Source organism: Pungitius pungitius, chromosome 4 (genome assembly GCF_949316345.1).
Source record: "Pungitius pungitius chromosome 4, fPunPun2.1, whole genome shotgun sequence".
Taxonomy (NCBI): domain Eukaryota; kingdom Metazoa; phylum Chordata; class Actinopteri; order Perciformes; family Gasterosteidae; genus Pungitius; species Pungitius pungitius.
The window spans coordinates 11,650,864-11,676,884 of NC_084903.1; the positions used below are offsets into that span (position 1 = coordinate 11,650,864).

Consider the following 26,021-nt stretch of genomic DNA (forward strand, 5'->3'; position numbering starts at 1 on the left):
TGTTGTTGTGTTCAAATAATGAAGAAACACCAGACGGACGGGAGACATCTTGGGGTGAACAGTTAAAATCAAAAGTATTTAATAAATGAAAGGGTGTTGTGCTAAAAAGGACATCGCAGCTGAGGAGCCGCTGGTCTCCGCAACCAACAGGCCGCAGGGCAGTCTCACGACCATCCCTAGACCATGTCTGTTGTTTACAACCAGCGAACTCGAGAAAAATGGCTGCCTACAAGTATTTATACCGATCAGTAAAGGTGTGAAAGTCTGTGACCACACCCCTTGGGAGTGGTCTCCTGGTGAGTTCAATGTAGCTCGGCTTTTGAAGGCCTCCCAGTCTACCGGTTGTGGCGTTATCAAGTATTACATGAATGCATTTCGGTAGATCACATTACATTGAATACAATCATAACTGTACATTGGTATTATTCTATTGATTACAGTTTCAAAATTATAGTGGTTTTACAACATTCCCATTACTTTATCGAATACATATCCCCAGAATCATGGTTGTTTTTTGTTGTACACTAAATGCATTTTATCTATAGTTAATTTATGAACCTGGTCGTCAATTCATTTTTTAATATCCTACAGTGTAGATGATTAATCAAATTATAATACACCATACCGCTGTTTTGTATCAAGTAGAAGGTTGTTCTGATGAGAATTCTTTCATATTCCAGAGACCAAAGTCATTTACAATAACATAAAATCAAGGTTCAACAATTTTATTTAGGTACACGTTTGCCTCACAGCAGTTTGCAGATGACAATTTAACAGCCTTATTATTAGACTTTCAATTTAGACAACTAATAGTGTCCTTTAATGCCGAACCCAGAGGGCGATAACGTTGTAGGCTACAGTGGGAAGATGTTGGAAAAAGCAAAGATTGCCTCAGTTACCAGCAGACCACAGCGAGCTTTCGAAACATAAACAAATGGTTTTAGTCATGAAAACTAGGGTGAATTCAGGTATTTTGGGGTATCAGGTAATTTGGGACAGCATTAGGAAAAAGCATTTTACTTGCCCCTGTGGGATGTCACCTATGTTATCTCATGTGACTTTAGTCCAGCAATGTATTAGGCCCCCTAACTTTACCACAGCCTTTTCAAGGCAGAAGTAAAATGTGTTTTCCTTATCCTGTCCCAAATGACCTGATGTCCCAATATACCTGAATTCACTCTACCTTTAACTCGGAACTAGCCCGTCTATTAGACTGACATGCCACAGACCACAAAGGATGAAAGGTACGACGTCCCCAACAGCAAACCAGCAGACTAACACGGATCCACGTGTAACACTAGAGGCCGCCAGTGAGCCGCGTTACGCGCGAACGTGCACGGCGAGTCAATGTGCCCTATCGTCGGTCCGGGGCCTGTCGCCTGTAATGGCACGATGGCCATAATGACAGCAGACGGATTGCTTGTGACACTGTCACTAAAGAGGAGCTTGATAGAATCTCGGCCTCGTGAGCTAAATGGAGATGACGCGCGGAGGCGAACTTCCGCAGGTTGTGCGTAAAAAGGAATATTCAGCGAAGCACATGTGAATCGCTGAGATTTGTTTGATTCCACCATGTTAAAAAAAGCGATGTAAGGGCGATTGATGGTCAGGACAGATGGGGAAAAAAATATGATATTAGTGCCATGTCTGCTCACAATTTCTCCCTATTTGTATTTACCTGAGCTTTTTTCCTCGAGGCTTTTAAAGTCAATACTAACAGAATCGGCTGTTAACAAAAAGGGCTACACAAGCCGTGCATTTGGTTATACACGTGAGCCATTTATGACCTGGATAGAAAAACAAAGTATGCATATGAAACTCCCCATTTACTATTCGTTGTTTAATTTTGGAGCGAAAGTGCGCGCAAAATGTCTATTCTTGGACGGAACGACAATGATTGCACGCCTCAGCTTAGAAGACGACCCCCCCCCCCCCCCCTCCCACCGACAAACTTCACGTCACCCCTCCCGTCTGCCCGCTGTCTCCTCCCCAGAACATTTGCTGTGGGCATCCCTGAGAGCGACTCTGGGCTGAGAAAAGAGAGAGAGACTCACACAGGCAAAGTGAGACAGAGAGAGAGAGAGAGCGCAAAATACACGCAGACCCCCAACATCACCTAGACCACGTGCTCCATCCAGCACAACGAGGGGTGGAGGACGCACAAGTACAAGCGCGTCCATGCGTGCCGAGCTTAACTAGACAGCAAACGCGCACGCACACGCCGCGAATCCAACAATTGGAATAAGAGTTTATCTTGAGAACTCTTTAAAGACGAAACACCGCTCTGCTACGAGAACCAAGACCGCCGATGTGAGTACACGGTAAGAAGAGCCATGCATCTCAACAGGGAAGAAGATAACAACAAAGGTGAGCAAAAGATTTCCTCGGCCGTCGGATGTTTTTTTTCATCCAGGCTCTCCGCTCTCGCTCTGCTTGCCAGATGCCCTTGAGTGGGACACAAAGATGTCCACTAATGACGCTGGGGGGGGGGGTCATTCCAACAAGCCGACGGTCACCGCTGTCACGGTTCTGTTATGTCCCGTCTGCTTTTTAAAATAAAATGTTTTTTCCTAACACGCCTTGCTTGGCAGAGAGAAGGGCTGTTGCATACACCCAAGGTGGCAATGTGTTCGCTGTCTGTGAGGAGGGGGGGGGGGCAGCCAGGGGAGCACTTGTTGTGCCCAATCCGGTCGTTTTTTTCTGCACGAGGTGACCTGAGCCTCAATGCACAAGGTCATCCATTCCCGGTGTTGTTGATGAGCGGCATATCCGTGTGTTGGCTCTAGCGTCGGACGTGCGCGTATTTGCGGGCTGCCGCTGTCTGGGACCGAGTCGCCACCGGTGTGCGTCCTCCGATGTGGTCGAAAGGGCAGAATTAGAGAGCAGACGGTGTGCAATGACACGAGCCACCTCCATCAGGGGTAGTAATGATGGAGTAAAATAGCTTGTGATGCCTCTGCCATGCCGAGTGTCCCCCCCCCCCCCACACACACACACACACACAATCTCTGAAGTGAAGTCGAGGTCACTGAGGAACACCTGATGCTGAAGGAGGTTTGCCGCTGAATGTCGGTCGAAGTGACGCAACCTGTGTCTATGTATGGTTGAACCAAGCACCCATATAACTTATCTTGTGTCCACCACACCCTCGTGGAGCGAGTTACGCATGATATGCACAGCATGGGCCATTCCTGGCAATGCTCAACGCGCTTGTAGGCTTGTATAAGACATCTAATGTGAAAGAGGCATATCAGTAGTGCAGGTCTGGACAGAATCCAAGAGAATAGTAGGCAGACGCTTACCCGCTGCCGGTGTTAGAAATCCACTTTATAAACTCTACTTTCCTCACATCTGAGGAGCATGTCTATAATGATGTATTATTGCTGCCAAGGGAATACAACATTTCAGTTTAGATTTTTTTTTCAGGCTTTACGGTCAGGTAATATCTTTGTTCTCACCAGCATGCTTTTCAGCGAGGAGTTCCCCATATAGTGAGTTGTTCTGCACATCGGCATTTTGCATTATCCTGTATCCAAAATGTCTTAGGACCTCGTAGCCAGATATGGTTTCACAAGGGACAAAAGATGAGTCACCACCATGCAAGTTTAAGTGATTTCAGGATGGCACGACAAGTGTGTTTGTGTTTATTTATGTGGCAGACAGAGCGGCAGGTAGAGATGGAGGGAGTGTGAAGATCTAAAGTGGGAGAAAAGTGCTCAGAAAGCATTCATTCAAATGTGAAACTTAACAGACATACTGCAGGATTTTATATTTTCAAGTAAAGGTTGTCTGTAAATGCAACTGAAGTGACTTGTGCTTCACAAAAGTCCTGCTTCTGCCAATAAACTTTACCATAATAGGGATCGATAGTGCATTATCAATTGAAATTGGAGCCAAAAGTAGAAATTCAATTTCTTTTGAAATGACAGAAAACCTTTAACTTAAACAGCTTTATTTCAAAATGAACCAGATAAATAGTTTCATAAAGATTCATAAAGTCTACATTATTTGACTCAAATCTGCAAGTTCAGTAAGGCACCACCACCTCTTTTGTGGTTTAGCTTAATTTGTGATGTGAGCACAAAGGGAAGACACCATTCTAACTTTGATTTCTGTAAATAGCTTTTGTTTAGCCAAATAAGTGTTCTTGTGTAAAGTTTTTGAGTTCAATCGTGACACTATTGGCCCCTGTTGGCAAATACAATACAAATCAGCTGTAGTTTCAAGCACATGGTACAAGGGAAAACGAAGAACAAGGAGGATCAGCTTACACTTTTGCTTTAATCAATTCCGATCCGTCGAGCCAGAGTATCTGCTCATGCAGAGTATTAATTAGGTAACAGTCATATGTTTGTTATACTGCACTGTGTGGAACTCAATAGGGTATTGTTTCATTCATGTGAAACCAGGGATTGTAGTTCCTCTTAAAAGTGAGTATCGATGACTGAATCAAGGCCAGTAGTGATAGAGAAAACACAAACAAACAATTTTATTGACCGAAAAAGTCTTTAATATGGATCGGAGGTGCAGGATATGAAAGAGGACGGAAGACCTTTTCAGCCCCCTGGAAAGCAGTTTTTCTGTTTGCAGAACTTTGACACGAATTCTCGCCTTTATGTCAGCGGGATGCCATATCCCAGGCAGCCAAATAAATAATCCTAAAAAGCAGGCACATCTAAAGGTTGGCATCTTTTCAAGGTGTAATTATTCATTCTAGTGGTACGGGTTTATTTTGTGTTGACAACGTCAGTTATTGAATTTGAACTTTGATGACATTGTAATTTCTGTTCTGTGTAAACAGCTAATTTATCTGGCTGTCCAAGTCCATGCTGCATAATATAATACATGCGTGAAAGCAGTCTAAGGAGAGGAATGGCTGCACTGCAGAGCATGAGCAGGGATGTGTTTGGTACAGTGGTAGTATTCAGAGGTCGGCCTGTCGAGGTCCTCCTGCAGTGTTCCTATAATCTATCCAGAGCAGCCCGGGTGTAAATGTCAGACGTCAGATAGGCCTCAATGCAGTGTGCAACAGAGAATCATTATTAAACCGGCACGTGAACAATCAGAGCTAATGCTTAATATTAGTAACATTCAGGTTCAGAGAGAAATGTTTAATTATTTAATAGTTCAAAACGAATGGACTGGAATCTTATTAGTGGTTTGAGTCAAGCTGCAAGAAAGAAGACAGAGACTGAAGGTATTTTTTATATTTCTTGTTTTACTCTGAGCCCCAATGTTGAGAAGTAAGTCACTTAGATTTACAGACGGGACACTGATGCCACGGAAAGTATTGCTTAGTTCTGGCTTAGTTGAACACATATATACAACAAATCAATATTAAGAATACGATAGATGATCACATCAAAATGAATAGAGAAATCAGATGGGGGCTGGGGGGTTGACTCGACGTGTCGCCTACAGGGAGTCAGGTTTATGTGTGTTGAAAAAGCTGAAAGAATACAGTCTTCAGTTCCAATAAACCGTCAAATCACCAAAAAAACATTTTTTCCCCAATGCGTCAGAGAAACGCGTCAGCAGATTTGTCCGTCCGTTATTTGTAAATAAAATCCCTAGAAAGTGAGTTGTCAGGAGACGCTTGCTTTTTATTGTCACTATGGAAAGCTCTCCATAAAGGATGACTTAACCCCCCGTGAAGAATCCTGCCTTTGTTTACCTCCAGCACTTCACCGTCTCAATTCAATTTGCTTGTGTGATCTACAAGCGTACTATAGGGACCCTGACATCACTGTTGTGGTTGGGTTAATGCTTATTTGTATTTTTATTACTTTACGTGCCACGGTTTAACTCATTGCAAGGTTTAGTGTATACCTCTGTATCGTGTGGTGGGATGTCTTACATAACTGTGTTGCAGCAGCGTGTCCATGCTAACCACAGCCACAGAGTAATTGTTCTCTACGTCCGTCTTGCCTCTCGCTTTACCCTGTCTGGGTTTCATTTTGCACCTCGCAATTTTTGATGAGAAAAACCCAGCAAGGAAAACAGACGGCCACAGATGGCCGAGAAGAGATTTGGGAATCTGGATTCATCAAGAAAGTAGCTTTCCACTGTAAAAGCAGTGTGGGTTGAAAAAGTTACTGGCAGATATAGGGGGCTGGTGGAGAAAGACAGAAATAGACCATTGGAGACAGAGGCAGAGAGAGAGAGAGAGAGGCTGTCTAGATCTTGAGAGAATATCTGTTTTGCCTTCACACCAATAGAGAGTACTTTTGAAGAGGAAGGAAAAGAGAAAAAGAGACGTACACTAGTCCTTTAAATCAGTGAACTTATTGAAGCAACACTGGTCTCCAGACTACACCCAGACAGTAAAGAGGAGAAAGACACAGAAAGAAGATAGCTAGATCCTTCTTTTTGTAATAGCAATGTATGTCTTGGGATTGAGAGGAAGTTTCCCTGCAAGCTCTTCTATTGGGTGAACTGCTGACATCTATCACATATCCTTGAAATAGAATCTGTTCGCCTAAATATAATCAGTCTGATGTCTCGGTAAGACATTTAACGTAAGTCAGAAAAACGCCTCTGAATAATTAACATCCATCAAAGATTTATCTGAACGCAGAGATACTATGCATGTGACCGTCACCTTTATTCATATCAAATGACTAGTGATTGAAGGCGCTTAGATAGGCCACTTAAAAACTTTAGGCCTTACATAGGGCTCATAGCAGGGGGTTTATCTACATGTGCGAGATGATAACAGGTCGAGGATGCGGGTCCGGAGGGGAGAGTCAGCCGGGAGATTCGGGAGAAATAAAACCCATGTCTACAATGAATGATCAAAATCGAACGAAAAAAAAGATGGAGTCACAGACCAACACCCAGCCCTGCACGCAGTTACATGCTTACTCAACAATTCAACAAGATGTACATCCAATGCTGACATTCAAGGCCAATGCAGGAAGTAATGTGCCTGGCCCAATGTTGCATGGTTTGAATTAAGGCTTTGGCCGTGTCTGACTTTCAAACTTTCATGACAGCAAGTCTCTTGTGCTTTTTTTTTTTCACAGCTGAATGAACAATGAGGCTTCTTGTATAAGGTCATGTTTCTCACAGGCCTCTGATTGACAATGACTGTTGATCTCCAAGCCACTGATGGAACAAAACCTGCCTGGAATCCCACTGTCTGCAACAACAGACCTAAATTGGTGATTACTTTATCTTGGTAGATAGGTAGGATAGGAGAGACAGATCTGTTTTGGGACTCCTATCTCTACCCACGGTGGTCTTGTGTGACTCTGAAAGTCTCTTAGGATGAGTAAGGCAGAAAGCTATTTGTGGTCTGTAGTCCTGCCCAGAATGGAGGCTTGAGAGAGGGGAGCACTGTTGTATGAAGAGAAGGAGTGCAAATTGGGTCTCCCTGTTGTTGTGCAGCCTAGCAGTGAAACAGATCCTTCTCCCAGTGTGGCTTAAGGCCCTGGAAGAGCTTTTCCAGTAACCTCTGACCAAGGCAGTGAAGAGCATTCCCCAAATTATCCACTTAAAACCACCCTAGCGAGTTCATCACCATCATATTGCTTATTTCAAGACAGTTTTCTAAACTGACACCCGGGTATCAACGGGTTTCTGTCTGTGCAATAGGCGGAGGAGGAATGGGGAAGTACCCTAGGGTTGACCCGTTTTAGGGCTACCACTGGAGGAGGAACACCTCCTTATTAAGGGCAGCTTCAGCTCGCCCTAACGGCTTAGATGGCACTCTGATAGCTAATGTGTAAGCACTATGATCATAAGGCAACATCATGCACGTTAAACAAGCTTATGATACACCAATATGAGCCGATCAAGTTAGTAAATATCATAAGCCTGAACAACTTAATTTGAACACTGTGTTTCAAGTTTGTTATTTAAATTTGAAGCCCATGGTTTATTCTGTCAGAATCTACAAGGTACAAAGTGCAAACCGTTTTTACCTAGTCTCCTCAATAACGAGATGGTTAAAGGTTATAAACATCATGGATCCTGTAAATGTGTGATCAATGTGGGTGATCAATTTGAATTATACTTAGCCTAGAGACTGATGAGAAATAAATAATTGGTCATTGAGCGGAATACAAAATTCAATTCATTGAAAATCAAGAGTTAAACAGCCCAAAAGTCTGTATACACCTAGAAGTTGTGTCTGGGACATTTTTGGTGGATACCTGAACATTTTATTATCAAAAAGGGACAGAAACGTAACCGTTTAAGAGCAGTTTAATGGCTTGCTATATTAATGGATGGATAGATTACAAAGAATAGCAAACAACCCAGATTCAAGACATTTGTGCATCCAACCGAGAATAGAAGAAGCAAACAGGATATTACAAGAACAGATATCAGCAGTCTAGCCAGAAACAGATGGGGGACAGAGCTGGAAACAGCCAGGATCCTCCTGCCAATACAGAGACTAGTGTCAGGATGTTAAATGCACGAACACATTCAAACACAGGCTCTGACTTCAATGGGGCTGGATGGCAGAGCGTCTGTGATCGCAGAGGCTGCTTCGCTGTTACTGTCACACCCGGAATGCTTCATTTCCTCCCTCCACGTTTGTTCTGTTCGCTCTCCTCTTCGATTCTGTTACTGTACCAAACCCTGATTGTCCTTCACGAACTCTCTCCAGCCAGATTTTCTCCATTGTGTCACTTTGAAATGTTTATGATCAAACATTTGAATACTAGCAAAATAATGTTTGATCCAGTTTCGGATTCTTGTTCCTGGCAACAGGATTCATGTCCAAATGTTAAATTATTCATTACAGGCACTAAAGAGGCCAAATAATTAAATAAGATAATGCTAAGAAGCTCTCAGGGACTATTAAATGTTTAGTCCACAGTTAATTAAGTTTATGCTTTGTCTGATGCACATCGAACCTCCCGACCACAGCATCACCCGGGGGGAGAGCAGGCGCCGGCTCGTGTCCAGGTAACATGTGGAGCCCTGCAGGTCTGTCATACTGTGCACCCTTTAGGCAGCGCTTTTTGTATATACAGTACATGCTGCAGTCCACCTCCACATAATACAATTCTGCTGTTGGTTCCGTTCTGGTGTTGCTCTTTTTTAAATAATTAACTGTTCTTGTAAACTTGAAAAGTATTTTCTTTTAAAAAATTGTGCAGTAGGTGACAAGTATTCTCCTTAAATGAAACATTGACTCTTCCTGGACGAGTCCTGGGATATCGATGGTCTTTGCTTCTTTGTCCAGGGAATGATGTCTTACATTATTTACTACAGTCAGTTTCTGTTGAATTAGGGATTAGAGTCGCTAGCATTGATCTGATAACATAGAGCCACTAATTTAGAGCTGCTTACGTAGAGCTGATAACACACAGCCGCTAATATAGAGCTGCTTACGTAGAGCTGATAACACAGAGCCGCTAATATAGAGCTGCTTAGAGCCGTTAGCATAGAGCATAGATGTGTAAAATATAAATATGATAACAAAACAAAAACAATTGTTACGTATTCACAAATTTGAGCCGCCATCACTAGAGGTATAAACCCCTTTCTTAGCACAGTGGTGCCGTTAAATGTATGTCAAATATATTACCAATTATTCTTCTTGACTATTGGCTTTTGATTAATCAAATTATTATTTCAGTGAGGTCTGCTTTGTTCTGCCCCATGCGATTACGATACAATCCGCTGGTCCACTTGGAGAATGCAAATGACTTCCTTGCTGTTTTAGACCGAAGCACAATGTTTGACCTGACGGTTCACTATTTGTAGTGTCTGAGAATTTGAATTACTTTCACCCCGGCAACCTTCAGCTGCCACTTTCAATGCTCTGAGGAATTGCAATAGCAATTTAATTTCTCAACCGCTGCGTAGCCGCACGCGGTGGCTGGCCTTGCACGTAGCCCCCGAAGGATGATGTCTGCTACAGCCTTCAGCAGCTGGTCGCCGCGCAGGCCATGTGTTCGTCTCAGGGCCGCTGAGCAGCACCTGAAGATTTGCAGCAGTGCTGTTCCATTGCACCACAGCGGGGGATCATTTAAGAAAATTGTGGGCTAGCTGTTTTGAAATTGACTTCTCTCACTTTATTCTAATCTGTCAACCAGTTTCCTTCCCTGATTGTTCCACACTTTCACATCCGTAGACCTACATTGGAACCCGTTACGAATGATGACTGACTTTCAGAGTCTGTGTGTACGCTGATTGACACGCAAAATTTGCTTCAATTTCACATGAAATATAGAGGCTTGGTGTGCAAAGCCCTAAATTACTATTAATTGGAAATATTTTATGTCCCCTCCCTTCACTCGGCTCGCTCTTGGTGTATAGCTCTTATTGTGACTGTGAGGCAGTGTTTTTATTTTCATTGTATTGACAAGCCCAAAAAAAGACAGAAAAGTTGTATATATATAAATTGAAAGTATAAATACACTCATAGAATATAAAGTGCTTTTGAAAGCCTTTTATGAAGCGCACAACCCTTTGATTCAAGCCACCCATATTTTCCATTACAACTAAACGCCCACCAGCTGCACACTGCCACTGATGAACGTAATTGCGATATTTGTGTTATCAGCTATCTTTACAATGTCTCCTGTGCAAGGGAATGAGATGGAGAAATACGAGCGTGTTTGTTTACAGGTTGGCCAAATGGAGGTTCCCATTCCTTTGTTAATGATGCTGTCTGCTCATGCATATGTGTGTCTGTGTTTGCAATCGTCTGTGACCTCGTCAGCATCTATTTTGACATCTGTGTCAAGTTAATGTTCTCCTGCTACCGCGCCTGCTGCTTTTTCTTGCAATTTCCTCCCCTTTACTTTTGAGGGGTTTTGCTTCATCCTCATGAATATCGAAAGCCATCATGCATTGGAAATGCTTGAATTATACTGATGGAAAGTGACCATCAGAAGGAGGGGAAGAACGAGCATGGAGCGCTACGATGGCACTCCATTGAGGATTTTGGAGAGAGGAGAGAAAAGCACAGGTGATTTAAAAAGTAAGAAAAGAAAGAATAAAGAAAGAGGGGGGTTAATATATTGGAATTCTGTGTGTTCTCCCGTCCTGTACTACTAGACACAGACATGTTTACCCCTCTCAGACAGACTTCAACATGTAAATCAACGTGACTATTCTCCTGAACAAGAGATTGGACATACTGCTTTAGCTTGAAAGAGACATTAAACGAACTCTAGAGTCACTACAGCCATACATTATAATTACATACATTATAATGTATTTGCAATAAAACACTTGAGTTAAATTTTCTTGTAGCCATATCCAATGCTTTTCTTCATATTTCAAAAACAGTCCATTTTGATGTTTATCATTCATATTAGATAATTTCATTTGGATTAATTATTGAAGTGCCCATTCTTGCATGCAGAGCAACCACTGATTGACTTCTGTAAGCACTCTCTGGCTTTAGTGCCCGTGCACCCTCTCCTGCCAAACCGTCCAATACCAAAGTTTTGGACCAACATTGCCAATTGCAAGCAGCCTATACAATGTATTATTAGAAAACGTAGAAAACGAGAGATGTATACAGAGGCAGATTCATGGAGAAGTACAAGGAGGAAGGCATACAAAACACGAAGATTTTTGGGGCTGGTTGGTGGGTTTCCTGCTTGTTTTCTTGGTTGGATTCCAGGTTTGGTTGCTGGACGTTACAGGAGTTACAGAAGAGAGAACCAGACAGCCGGGTACAGTCCCAGTCTGAGTTTATTTATAAATAAATGCTTTGAATAATTTAGAGGAACCATCAAGAGACCACGTGGGATACTCCCAAGCTGGATAAGAAAAGGATACATTTTTTAGGGTACTCTCATCCTCTCAACGAAGCATACCCGAGGAAGAGAAGCTGTGGGTCTCAAGAAGAAAATGCTCAGCCCACTTCCCAGACAGATAGCAGAAAATCATATGAAGATTAACCCAGATAACTCAATCTGATCTACTTAAAACTTTGCCAGCAAAAAAGAATACTAGAAAACATTGTGTTGTAATCTCTATGCATCCAATTTCTCCCTGTCTGTCTCTTTGTGTCTCTCTCTATTATATTTATGCCACAATATTTACCATGACTGCTCCTTGTGATGTTGTCATAGATTGCTCTGCCCCAGAATCATAAAACAATGGTGTACTGCATGGATCACAGGAGCACACAAATCAAATATACAGAGGTAGAGCTGAACATGAAAGGATTGAGCAACTGTTCAGGAAAACTGTGTGTTTTGTGTGAGACAAACAGAGGTGTGTGTGTGTGTGTGTGTTCTAGATAAAGTAGAAAGGGAGTTATAAAAGGGGAGGGCTTACAGAGACACTGTAGAGGATACACTGAGATATAGGCAGAAGATATTTCATTCACAGTTGAAAAATACAAAATGAATTCAAAATACAATCCTCAAGCTCTTGGAGATGTAGGATTAGTGTTGCAGTTGATACGCTCCCAGGCTTCAGTCATTCTTCAATCCTCTATGCTCCAAAACAAGTTACAACATCTTTCATAATCCTTCCAGATCTGCTTTGATTGACTGGTTTTTGATGTTCATGTGCATTTATCATATACAGTAGATTGGTTTAGGCACTTGAGATGTTGCCTCAAGTTGACTCACAGGAAACTGTCCATTAGTTAACAGAAATAAAGTATATGTTCTGTCTAAACGAGAACTGCCCTCCCTGTTTCGGATCAAACGGTTAGGAAAGAACAGGATATCCATAATCAGCTGTATGTTCATTAGCAGTAACACACTTTGTTATTGACATTAAAGATTAAGGTGTGTGCCTTATGCTCCTAAAACCAAACGGCAAGGCTTAACCTTCAGGCTTTGAAAAATGCGAAAGCTCAACTAAAATTAAAAATGATTTTGAGGCCAAAGGTATCAGTGAGAGCAGCAAGTAAAACACATATTTACATATCACATTTACATTCCAATTGTAAAACAAATACACTTAAATATATTTTGCAGCCACCAATGAATGCATGTTGTTTCAACGGCCCCCCGTGTCTTACCCCTCACATTCATGAAGTAGCTTTAATACAGCCTTTTCTGTTTATCTGTGACTTTCTCTCCCGGCTCTTTGGTGAGTCACTTTGCATGTCTGAGTAATTATAAGCACCCACAGTGGCACAAATGCACAGCATTTTCTTATTCAATTTAATGACTGATGACTGTATATTAATAGTTATAGAACAACTTTGAAATAAATGTTGGACGACTAGACTCCTTTAAAGCAAATGTGTAAAAGTGATTAGCGGGCAACTTTAGTTACGTCATGTCAATTTGACCAAAGTTACCGTTTGAGGAGTGTGGACGTTAGTGACATCAGTAATGTCAGCATGTGTAAGGAAGTGTAGGTGTTGTCAGCCAAACCGCCAAAATAAGCTAAAATGACCCCACCTCGAGATGGCTGGAGCTCTCTACAGACAAAGGGACAAAATCATAGTGGCCATCACATCACCAATTTGGAAAGCTATCACAATCATATCACTTTCTGGTGCGAGGGCCCCCGGGTAAGGAGTATAAATACAACTGTTCACTACATTTCATTTTTTGGTGGGGAAGCTTTTAAGATGATAAACTCAAAGTAATTATATGATTTTTTTGTGTATCTGTCACGGTTTGGGGTCTTGTTTTATTTTGTAGTTTTATGTCTCTTGTGTCCCTGGGAAACTTCACTTCCTGCCTTGTCCTGTCTTCCCCTGTGATTGTCTGCCTGCACCTCCCTTGTGTATTTAAGCCTTGTGAGTCTCTTGGCTCTGGTTGCGTCATTGTCTTCGGTTGTCTTCTGTCTATAGGTCTCGTCATTTTTCATGCCATGTGAGTTTATGTCGTTGTTGTTTCAAGTCCAGGTCCCCATCTTTGTTTTTTTTCTCCTCCTTCTCGTCCTTTTTTATTGGTTGGAGTGATTTGGAGTTTTGTTTTCTAACTATTAAAGTCCTTAAATTTCATATACTCCGCATCTGAGTCCTCCCTCCTTGCCCTCGCACCCCCGGTATTGACAGTATCTGGTTTGAGAGGATCTCGAGCTTGGATCCTCACACAGCAACAGCTTAAAACACCACGGATAATCATGTCTAATATCCAGTAGCTTACACTTAATAGCAAGGTGCATTAGGTTACTATTGTTATGCCCCCTGGGTGTCGCACAGCTCTGCTTAGTGAGAAGAGCTTGGCTTCTCTTATGAATTAGAAATGACATATTAGAGCTTGAATTAAATTAATGATGACAAGGGATTGAAGCTTGATTTCAATATTAAATCGGCCTATTTTTAATAATGACTAATTATTCACAGGATGCTATATGGCCTTGTGACTCCATATTATTGACTTTCATACAAGGTAGCATATATATATATATATATATATATATATATATATATATATATATATATATATATATATATATATATATATATATATATATATATATATATATATATATATATATATATATATATATATATATATATATATATATATATATATATATATATACATAAAAAGGATGTAAGAAAAAATAAATCTGTGGAAATGCCGCTCTAGGCAAGCAAATGCCTGTAGATGCCTCCAGACAAGGAATCAATCAAACACCAGGTCAGGTCAGTGAGGCCACCGCTTGATGGACACCAGTAATTTTTCTTATCCAAGATACAGACAATATGATTTACTTTGTGCCATAATGAGCGTCTGCTATCTGTAAAATGTACCAACCACCAAGTTCCCACGATTGACTCAAAAGTGTACTTTCCTTTAGTTTAATGTCTCAGGGATTTCAGAAACTACGACACTCAGGGTGGAAAACATAAAAAAGTTAATATAAACTGAAACACGGACTTGTAACCACTACCTTTATGGGGCTACGATTTCCAACATTCAAGATCCCCTGGGAAGATACACTTAAAAGTGGTACATCATATCTTTTCATCCCTTTTCCATACTTGGTAATTGTAATCCATTTTGGAGACCATCCCACTACGCATTAGGTAAAAGTGGTTAAAGCACTTTGGACAGACTATAACCACCGGGCTCACACTCACAGCTTCTACACATTGTGTCGTTTCCAAGTTTCCACGTGACATTTTGACAGAGCAGCAGACAGCTCAAAGATAAGCGAGTAAAACCAAATTGGTTACTTTAAAAAAGATTAAATTGTGACAACGTGTGACTGAAGCTTCACTTTCATTGGGTTCTGTTATGCTCCAGTAGAAATGATGATGATTGTGCCAACTGTGGAGTTCCTTCGTATTGGGACGAAAGATCACGGAAAAGCAATATGTCGTAACAGTCCGATTGAGAGGCACTAGTTTCGTGCAGACCCCGGTGGGGGAGATTTACAAATTGAAAAGCATCAGTGGCGTTTGCAGTTAGCAGATGGTTAATTGACAAGAACCTGCTGACGTATAAGATGCAGAGCAAAAATTTGACGACTAAGTGATTCGTCGATCGAACCAACAGTTCTGTAGAGCTTCTCATTTCTCATTCTCAAAAAGTAAAAAGCCCCTTAAAATATAGTGTTGTACAAAGATGTGTGCTACAAAAAGACCAAGGAATGTCATGCTTTGAGGTAACAGTACTGAGCCCCTGTTCAGCTCATAATAGGCCCCCTGAATAAGCACTCACACTGTATCGTTTGGATGATAATATCTGATCAGCTGTGTTACAGCGACATGATCTTTGTGGGCAGCTCATTGAGCTCTTTCAATGAAAAGGCTTCGATGAATGAGGTGTGCGCGCGTGCTGTGTGGAGTGTATTCATCACAGAATATAATATTTATCAAAGGGCAGGAAGTTAACCATTCAATCGTAATTGCTGGCTGAAAAGATATTGGTTAATTTCACAGGAAAATCATGAGCAGATTTGTTACTGATGGTCGTTGGTCAAATTACAGGCCGTCGAGCTCATTATTAACCACCCAGCTGACTGATTTTAGTGCAGTATTCAATTAATTGGATCCCTTTTACGGCATCTGGAGATTGAACTAGAACATTTTGAAAGGAGTTTAGGAAGTGCGGCTGCCGCTGCCTGAAGACGTTCCGATATACAGTATATGCGCCGACATTACCAGTGGTAGGATGTATCATTGAGCTCCACTTGCCGTGTTAGTTCTCTCAGTACTGCATTTGAGGTTCATATTTTTGTAAATGACGAGAGCAGAAGCTCCCTTTAACTTGAGAGCAGCTATTGCTTGGGATTGGAGCACTTGGATGGAGAAGTCTTCTTTCTATACTATACTTAATCTCAAATGAAAAGAATCTACTTTTGAATTTTTCAGAGCAGTGGAAGTGATTATTGTATTAAGTGTTTTATGTATAATAGCATAGTGACCCATAGGCCTGTTTAACGTCAAAAGTATTATAAAGTGGATTTAAATGAAATTTTTGAAGTCTACTAACCAGAGCATTTGGATTCTGATTGGTTCTGATTGATTCTGGATCAATTTTAAAGACTTAAAGGGGTGAATTTGCCATGCTTATCAATGTAAACAACACATTTTCCATGCAAATATATATATATATATATATATATATATATATATATTTGCAGCAACAGGACGTTGCCAATGATTGATTGATTAGCAATAATATAATGTTCTAAAAACAAATTCTTAATAAACAAATACAGAGGAATAAGACGAGTAGCACAAGACCTCAGAACAGACCGGGGGAAACACTGCATGGCAGTGTTGGGGGTGTTGACATAATGCAGCCCTAACGGATTATGTCACAGTATTGCCCAAATTTGGGATCAATCAAGGCGATGTGTACATTTTATCCTTATATTAGAGCAAAAACATATGACTAAGAGGAAGTGAAAGAAAGCCGACTGAAATAAGAAAAATAGACAAGAAAAGGCAAGATGGGTGGACTAAGGGCATGAAAAAGAAAGTTCTCTTTCACAGATATTAGAATTACACACATAAAGTCAGTGCAATCAATCTGATATATTGTACAGTCTGTGAAGACTCCAAGACTTTTAAGGGCTGCATTGCGCCGTCATGGACTGGAAACACCTACTGATTCTAAATATAAATGAGGCCGTCTGTGTTTCTCAGGCATATCTTAGGCTGAACCCTTTGGATCCTGACAGGGTTGTTTTGGCACATAAAAACAGCACTAATGAAAATATTTCTCTACTAGCTAGCTGATGAACCAACGCCTGGTTTTTAGACAAGAAATGAGCTGAAAGTGAGTGGTGAAATAGCATCGGTTCTGTATTTCAGTAATGAGCAGGACACCTTCCATCGCTTTAGTGGTCTTACAACAACAACCCCTACACCTTCCATCAGCGCAGATAAGGGGAAATTGTTTCACTGGATTGCAACTATACTCTTGTAATTCAGTCGCAACACCAAAACCAATCTTCTCCAAAGTCAACAACATTGTTCTCTCTATGAGAACAGGAAAATGTTCTGGCTGACCAGGCTGAGTGGAAACATCATCAAACCATCACAACAGAATATCACTGCTGATGCCAACATCCTGTTCATTGCTTGGTCCCCTCCATCTTGTCTGAGAAATATTGCGTTAAAGAAAATAATCAGGGCTTCATGTCTAACCATCAAACCTTTCCTAATTAGACCTGCAGTATATGTAAACTTCTGGTTGCTGAGTTTGTTGGTCTGTCCGTCCAACAGTTGCTACATTTTCAGCTTGTGTGTAATCATTTTGGGGATTAACAAAACTTTCATCTATTAATGACGCCATCAAGTCAAATTTAAATTTTTTTTACTTTTTAATCACTACCTTTTGAGCAGATATGTTGCTGTAAGGTTGCAGAGTCTGAAAACAGACTGCCTCCTGGATCTTTATTGAGTTTTAGAGATGACACAACATGTGATTAGTTATCACATTTGTCATATTGCACAATTCTGCCATGTGTCCACCATGTCATACTAATTCATTTATCTCCCTGCAGTCCCCCCAAGTTTGATAAACTGATTTTTGAACACCTGTCCTACATGACACATTGCTTTTGTTTTGTAAAGACAGTACCATTGAAATATTGAACAAGTCATTCTTTTTTACTGTCACCAGAGTATGAATGTGGGTTAAATCGTTGCTCCATAACATCAAAGAGCACATGATCCTGAAATGAATAGTATGCCACATTTTCTTGAATGCAAATAGAAATATTGTTAAAGTAATTTGAGTTTTTGCTGTACTAATTATAAAGTTATAATTCCTATGCTTTTTAAAAACTATTTTAGGATTGCATTATGGTTTCACAGTTAATAATAACTCATTCAAGCAAACAATGCCTGTTAGCACGCATTCAAATGGCGGGATCCTACATAAACGCAAAACCATTATGGAATTCCAATTTGAGGGTCAACCATAAAAACGTTTGTCCGCTGTGTTATGAAAGATAACTCAGTCTTTTGCCTCAGAAATGATCTTTTCTAATTTGGAGATGGACTATTGAAACAATCTTGATGTGCATGACATCCAGGCTAAGCAGTTATTTTGATCTTAAATGGAGAATAGCAGTAAAATATAAAATATAATTTATCAAAGACTGGCAAACCCACAATTCTTGTGTTTTTAAACATGGATTGTTATTTTGTTCTTGCCAGGAGGAAAATATGTGCTTTCACAATACCCACAATACCACATTACCTGAAAATGATGAACTACTAGGCTGGCCAAATGATTCACCCACTGCATCACTGCGTTGATATGAATCAAGTTGATTCAGCTGCTTTAATCTAAAAATAAATATATAACATAATATATGACGTTCAGGTCAACCACAATTTGCATGAAACGCTTGAATACAACTATTCTTGATTCTTCTCTCCTATTTCCTGCAAAGCAAATGTTTTGGAGATTGATCCATCATAGGGACTAAAAGACAGAAAAACATATCAAAATATTGCTCTTTTTAAAGGTCATTTTTGCATTTTATACCTTTATTCAATTGTAAACTCTCAATGATGCAGTGGGGAATGAAATGCATAGTTATGCATGGATGATCTCCACTAGGGTCATTGCAGTTCAGAATGAGCACCGTAAAGCAATTTAATATCCCATTAAGAGGATATAATAACGTTAGATGCTGCACTTCACAAACAAATGGACGACAAAATAATTTTTCAGTTAATTATTAAGAGTTAATTGGTGAGCTGCCGGAGCTAAAAGCATCAATTGGATTGGCAGCCCAGTCTGAACATTCAGGCATGGCACAACCTTTTTTAATGGCGCTTTGACGAGTACTTTGTTCCCCGATTGACAAAACATCTATAATGGAGATTGTCTAGTAGATATCCAGCTTTATCAGGTTCCCCGGCTTCTTTTCCTAGGGTTTTTTTCTATTCTATTAGGACCTGTAAAAACAATCTGGTTGAAGCCATATCTTAGAAGCTAACATTTTCCTGTCATGTCACTCAGAAGTTACCATGATATATCCGTTGTCTAATATGTCTATCCTATGACAGCAGTAATGACACGGGGTCGGCAGAAAACTTTGACATGGTCCAGTTCCCGTCTCTGATTCTGACCTTGAACCTGTGCCGTCTCTTATCATTTGCATCCTTCAAAGTGCCCCCACATGTGATGGGTGATGAGGTCGACTTGGGTGCTTGTTAACGGGTGCAATGTAGAGCGAAGGATGACAGTACAGCTCCTCCATGATCAAGATCTTTTCTTGTCAAACAGATGGGACACAGTCTGACTGATGACCTGATTGGTCCTGAGGCTGTTTGGAGGCAGCAAGCTCACCCGTGCATCCACAACCACATCCGTATACATCCCCAAACACACACACACACACACACACACACACACACACACACACACACACACACACATGCCTGATGACTCTGTCTTCTGCACAGCCTTCTCTAGCTCCACTGGTCTGCTTACATCACAACTGGTCTTTTGTCTCGCATCTGTGGGTCTCTTATACAACACACTTTCTGAAAATACGTCTGGATACCAATGCAGGCTGTAGTCGTCCCCTAAACTTTAGCGTAAACATCCGACTTAGAGCCCCACAGGTGAAGACAAGAAGAGCTGGTTGTCCACCCACAGACGGTCAGAAGGGCTGAAGGAATCAGGAATCGTTTATTCCCATAATATGTCAGACATACATGGAATTTGACTTGGCGGTTGGTGCGTGACGGCAGACAGTACGACAACGGACAACAAACAACGTAGTGCAGGAAGAGGATAAAAATATAATAAAATATAATGAAATATATTCTATGGGTTAGTAATCTAAAGCTATGGGTTAGTTAAGTTAAGATAAAGATTAAGATAAAAAATAAAAATAAAGTGAACAGAAAGTGACAAGCGAAAGTGACAAAGTGTATGTACATGTGGAGAGTGAAGAGTCGGTCATTGGGGGACCCGGCTCTTTTGATGAGCCTTAGTCCTGATGGACCTAAGCCTCCTGCTGAATGGAAAGGGCACAAACAGGTTCTGTCCAGGGTGAGAGGGGTTGGCTACAATCTTTCTAGCTCGCTTCAGAGTCCTGGAAGAGAAGAAGTCCTCAAGAGACGGCAGATTGCAGCCGATCACCCTTTGTGCAGAGCGGATGACACGCTGCAGCCTGTCCTTGGCTGTGGCTGCAGCATACCACACGGTGATGGAGGAGCAGAGGATGGGCTCAATGATTGCCGTGTAGAAGTGCACCATCATTGCCTTTGGCAGGTTGAATTTCTTCAGCTACCTCAGGAAGAACAACCTCTGCTGAGCCTTCTTGGTGATGGAGCTGATGTTCAGCTCCCACTTGAGGTCCTGGGTGATGATGGAGCCCAGGAAACGGCAGGAATCCACAGTGGTGACGAGGGAGTCACACAGGGTGAGGGGGGAAGGTGGGGCTGCGTACTTCCTGAAGTCCACAACCATCTCTACTGTCTTCAGGGCGTTGAGCTCCAGCTTGTTCTGGCTGAACCTGGTGGTCAGACTCCCACCTGTAGGCGGACTCATCCCCACCAGACATCAGTCCAATGAGGGTGGTGTCGAGGGTAATACAGAGGTGTGAGCCACTGATAGGTCGGGGAGGGGGAGAGGTGGTGGAGCTGTGGGGGATGTAGTCAGGACATTGTTTTGTTCTGCAGTAGACTTTGAAGCAGAGTCACTTGCTGAGAACTGTTGTTGAAGTTTCTAAAAGTACAGTCGTTTAGCTTCTCTCAATGGTGCCCACAGTTACCAGATCTCAACCCAATAGAGTATCTTTGGGATGTGGTGGAACGGGAGCTTCATGCCCTGGATGTGCATTCCACAAATCTCCATCAATTGCAAGAAGCTATCCTATCAATATGGGCCAACATTTCTAAAGAATGCTTTCAGCACCTTGTTGAATCAATGCCACGTAGAATTAAGGCAGTTCAGAAGGCGAAAGGGTGTCAAACACAGTATTGGTATGGTGTTCCTAATAATCCTTTAGGTGAGTGTATATATCAACTGTAAAGTAGAGAATTACTTATGAATTACAAACACTTTTAAGTATGACTTATTAAAAATTGTTGTCTGGGACAGTTTATTGTGACAGTTTTGACAGGTATTGATGTAATTTGTCATGAATACATGTTTCCATCTCTGTGGATCCTGAGCTCCTTCACATCGGCTTGCCAACATGTTCTGTCTGACATTAATCCTCAGCCAGCTCTACATTCTTCAAATTATTGTGACAAAGCAAAGTAAATGCATTTATACCCTTTACCAATAAGCTTGGGGTGGTTTAAGCTGCCCGATGGTGTATACAGAATCCAACTCCACTTGTTCCCTGTAGGTTTTTTTTTGCCCTAGTCAAGTCTGTTCTTACATTTCTCTTTTGATTGTGGGATTAAGGTGACAGTCAAAGAACGCATTTAAAAATGCCAGTCACACTGCTCTAGGGCACATGCTTGCAAGTATGCTACTGAGCAGTTGTTGCTATGTTACCGCAGAAGAGAACAACAGATGGAACAAGAAGTGTTAAACTTTCCAAGCCTGAATGCATTTAGCCTAAGACCATTAGACCAGATTCTCAATCTAGAACATTTTGGAAATCGAGTTTAATTAATGCAATAATAACATTTTTATCGCTATACGAGCCCCCCAATCAGCTGACTGAAAAATACTGGGTGTATTTTAGTCTCAAAGCCTTGTCTCAAAGTCGACTTATCAAAGATCTTGGCAGAGGTAAATTGTTCTTTGGTTGAACTTTTGGCAGCCTGCTTGACTCGTTGTAAGAAACTATTTAATAATAAAACATCGTAGGGGGGGGAGGTGTAACCTAATAACTAGTCCAACACAACAATACGACATCTACACTAAATTACTCAGTTAGCTGATAATACAGACACAAGTCTGAGGATGTAGCCTGATTTCTACCGCCATCAACTGTTGAAATCATTATGTGTGTGTCTGCCTTTGGGTGTTTGAGAAAAGAAAAAGAGGAAAGATACAGAGAAGGACAGATCAGATAGGAGGTGGACAGACAGCGGAAGAGCTGAGATGGAAGACTGATCATATCGCTGCAGTGATATGCTGAAAAGATTAGAATTTGAATCCTGGCAGAAATCCACAGTTCTGAAAATAAGGGCACAGGCATTGTAATGATGAAGGCAAATGATCCAATATTTTGACGGAAAATGAGAAAGGGGAGATAAAAAAAAAATCTCAGACATTTTAAATAGGTCTGCCACTGGTTTTAACAATGCTTCACATTGTTCACAGTGATGTATGGGGAGGTTGTTTATCATAGGTGGCTAAACTCATTGGCAGCCTGCAGCTGGATTGCAGCAGACGCTTTAATGTGAAGAACACCAAGAGTCTTGCTGCTCCAACTGCTCCTCATCATTTTCATTTCTTCACCTCGTCTTTTCACAAATTGAACTTCAGTCACCTTGTTTTCTGGCACTGAAGTGTGACATCGGTGTAATTTGGGACCATTTAAGCCACTGACAAAAAAGTGTTCCACACCAGATCATCAGCAGGTCTTAAACTCAATTTAAACCTACATTTCAAATAATAAAAGTGAAAGCCAGGCCATGTATTTACAGTTCATCAGTTAGTTCAAGTTATAATGTTTACATGTAAGTTAACATATAAGCTTTTTAGATTTACTCAACTTCATTTTGATTTTAAGTGATTAATGATCATTTAATTGTGCAGTATGCAGATCATTTTCTGAAACAAAATAATATAAAATGTTAATATTTTGCATGCACTAGATTAATTTAGGAGTGTCTGTGTGTATGATTGCTATTTCATCAAGGATTCAAGGTTCCGCCTCATTACCACGACACAATACAGGATCATACAACAAAATGGAATTGTGGTCCCCTTCAGACGCTGTACAAATCATTTATCAAATTAGAAGTGTATAAAATGTAATAAAAAAACTGTGCCGTGAAAAAGTATTTAAATCTTTCAGATCATCAAACTGATTTTAATATTTACAACGATAAGGCTAGTAAATAGAAAATACACGTTTTAAATGATGATTTCATTAATTAATGGAAAAAAAATATCCAAACCTACCTGGCCCCATGCAAAAATGTAATTGCACTGCCTTGATAAATCATGAATGAACTGTGATTCAACACATGTTTCGGAAAGCTGAGTTCAATTTCACTAGACACAACCAGGCCTGATTACTGCATAACTTGTTGAATCAATAAATTACTTAAATAGAACCTGTCTAGCAAAGTGAACTAGAAAATGCATTTCCTGCTGAAAATGCGTTGGAATGCAAAAAGCTGAAGTTAATTTCAAAAAGTTGCTTAAAGTACAGAAATGAAACAAGCTGAAATTATTCTAAATATTGCTGAAAGAATAGAAAAAGCTGAAATACATTTTAAAATGGCTGAAAATACAGAAATGAGTAAAGCTGAAATGAACTTGAAACAATTGCAAAAAAACTGAAATGGGAGAAGCTTCTATGAATTTGAAATCACAGAAATAATAAAAGCTGGAATTAATTTCAAAAAGTTGCTTAAAATGCAACAAGCTGAAATTATTTTAAACATTGCTGAAAGAATAGAAAAAGCTGAAATACATGAATGAGAAAAGCTGAAATGAACTTGAAAGAATATCAAAAAAACAGAAATGGGAGAAGCTTCTATGAATTTGATATCACAGAAATAATAAAAGCTGAAATTATTCTAAACATTGCTGAAATAAAAAAGGCTGAAATACATTTAAAAATTGCTAAAAATACAGAAATGAGAAAAGCTGAAACGAACTTGAAAGAATTGGAAAAAACAGAAATGGGGGAAGCTTCTATGAATTTGACAAAATACAGAACTAATAAAAGCTTAAATTACTTCTAAACATTGCTGAATCTTTTTCATTCAAACTTAATGAACTTGTACACCGCTTTGCTAGTCTTCTGACAACTCAAAGAGCTTTAATACTAGATGACATCTCTCACTCATTAATACACTGATGACACAACCTACCATACACAGTGGCACCTGCCCATGTGCACAGAATAAACAAGACAGGAGAAGATCCTGGCAACAAGTCAAAATAAAATATAAAAACATTTTGCATGGTTGGTGAGTGCCTCAAAAGTTTGCAAATAGTGTAGAAATTACTGAAAGCTTCGTGGCGGTCCCATCAGAAACGCCCCTGGATACTTCCGGATAAGTTAACCGTCATGTCTTGATGACGTCATAAAGATGCGCGGTTTTGTGAAATAAACATGGACGCATACAGCGCCAATGACTAATACAAGTACTACGTGTTTCACTTGGACAATTAAATGTTAGTGGACACACACAAATACTACAGCCCCCATCTCGATTACAATTGTTCACTCCTCAGTGCGCAGTTTCGCCCACCAGCGAACCCCCTCCTCCCCCCTAACCCCGGCTGGTCCACCGTAACTTTTGACGTGCTTATTAACTGACGGACCTTCTTGCGGTCCGATGAAGGTTATTAATAGTATATTAAGTTGACGCTCTGTTGTGTAAAATAAAGACCAAACGATCTCCTGTCATTCGCGTAAGAAAACAAACTCACGTATCTGCAGCTCAATCCCCGAAGGAACAACGTCACGCCACTCCCCGTAACTTTTGACGTGCTTATTAACCTACGGACCTTCTTGCGGTCCGCGAAAAGGTTATTAATAGTATCACTCGCGTAAGAAAATAAACTCACGTGCCTGCAGCTTAATGACAACACCGAAGGAACAACGTCACACCCACGGTTTATGTCTCCAGCGGGGAGTAGCCTTGTTAGCAGTATAGCTAGCTAGCAATCTAGTACTTATGGCTCTCACATGTCTCAAATATCTTACGGTCCAGCCTCCACATTACTTACTGTCTGCTCATCCCGGGTCTCCGTCCCAACTCACGACACGCACGTCCATACGTACCGTTATCTAACCACGGTTAAACCTGCACGTCCATACGTACAGTTATCTAACCACGGTTAAACCTGCACGTCCATACGTACCGTTATCTAACCACGGTTAAACCTGCACGTCCCTGAGCTACGTCTTTATGGCCATAGATCAACAGCTGGTCGCTAATTAGCTCACGGCGAAGAGAGTGAAGAGATTTAGACAAAATCCACACCTCAAACAAATGCTTCCTGGAGCAAAACTATATGGGGTAGCCAAAAAATAATGACATTTTGAGAGACCCAAGACCCTATCAAACGCATGAGTGTAGTTTTTATGTCTCTGTGTGTTTTAAAACTGCTCAAACAGCCGTTTACAAAAAGTGTACCGGCTGTGTTTATTTTTTTTAAATGTCGCCAGATTTGTATGGAAGCTTATGGGGCTCGGGGCAGACTTTGTCTCACAATCGGGCTCCTCACGCAAAAAGTAAATGACTCTGAGATTTCAAACTTATACGAGTCCAACCAGCACAAGCACGGCTAATGTTTTCTTTTTAAATGAAGGCTGAAAAGTGAATATTGTGGCCGTAAAGATAAAAGTGCCTCTTTTTTTTTTACTGAATCCTGACAAGGCGCTCACTCTAAATCGCGGGACCATCCGGAAAACTCCACTCTAAATTCGAAAGAAACCCCAAAACTACTGAAACATAATTAGTGGTTATGAAAAAAGTATAATAGATATCAACAAGCTGTTTTTTTAATAAAATTGTTAAGACTTGTGTCAACATTTTAAAGTTT

The 26,021-nt window shown here is 40.7% G+C and overlaps 1 protein-coding gene across 2 annotated transcripts in view; it reads left to right on the top strand.

Moving 5' to 3' along the window:
- The first annotated feature begins 2,002 nt into the window (after positions 1–2,002).
- The window catches only part of syt7b (synaptotagmin VIIb), an 80,003-nt gene continuing 55,984 nt past the window's right edge, over positions 2,003–26,021 (top strand). For both annotated transcript variants that reach the window (XM_037487934.2, XM_037487944.2), the window contains exon 1: positions 2,003–2,367. In XM_037487934.2, coding sequence (XP_037343831.1) covers positions 2,334–2,367 — 34 coding nt within the window. In that variant the 5' untranslated portion in view covers positions 2,003–2,333. The remainder of the gene's footprint in view (positions 2,368–26,021) is intronic.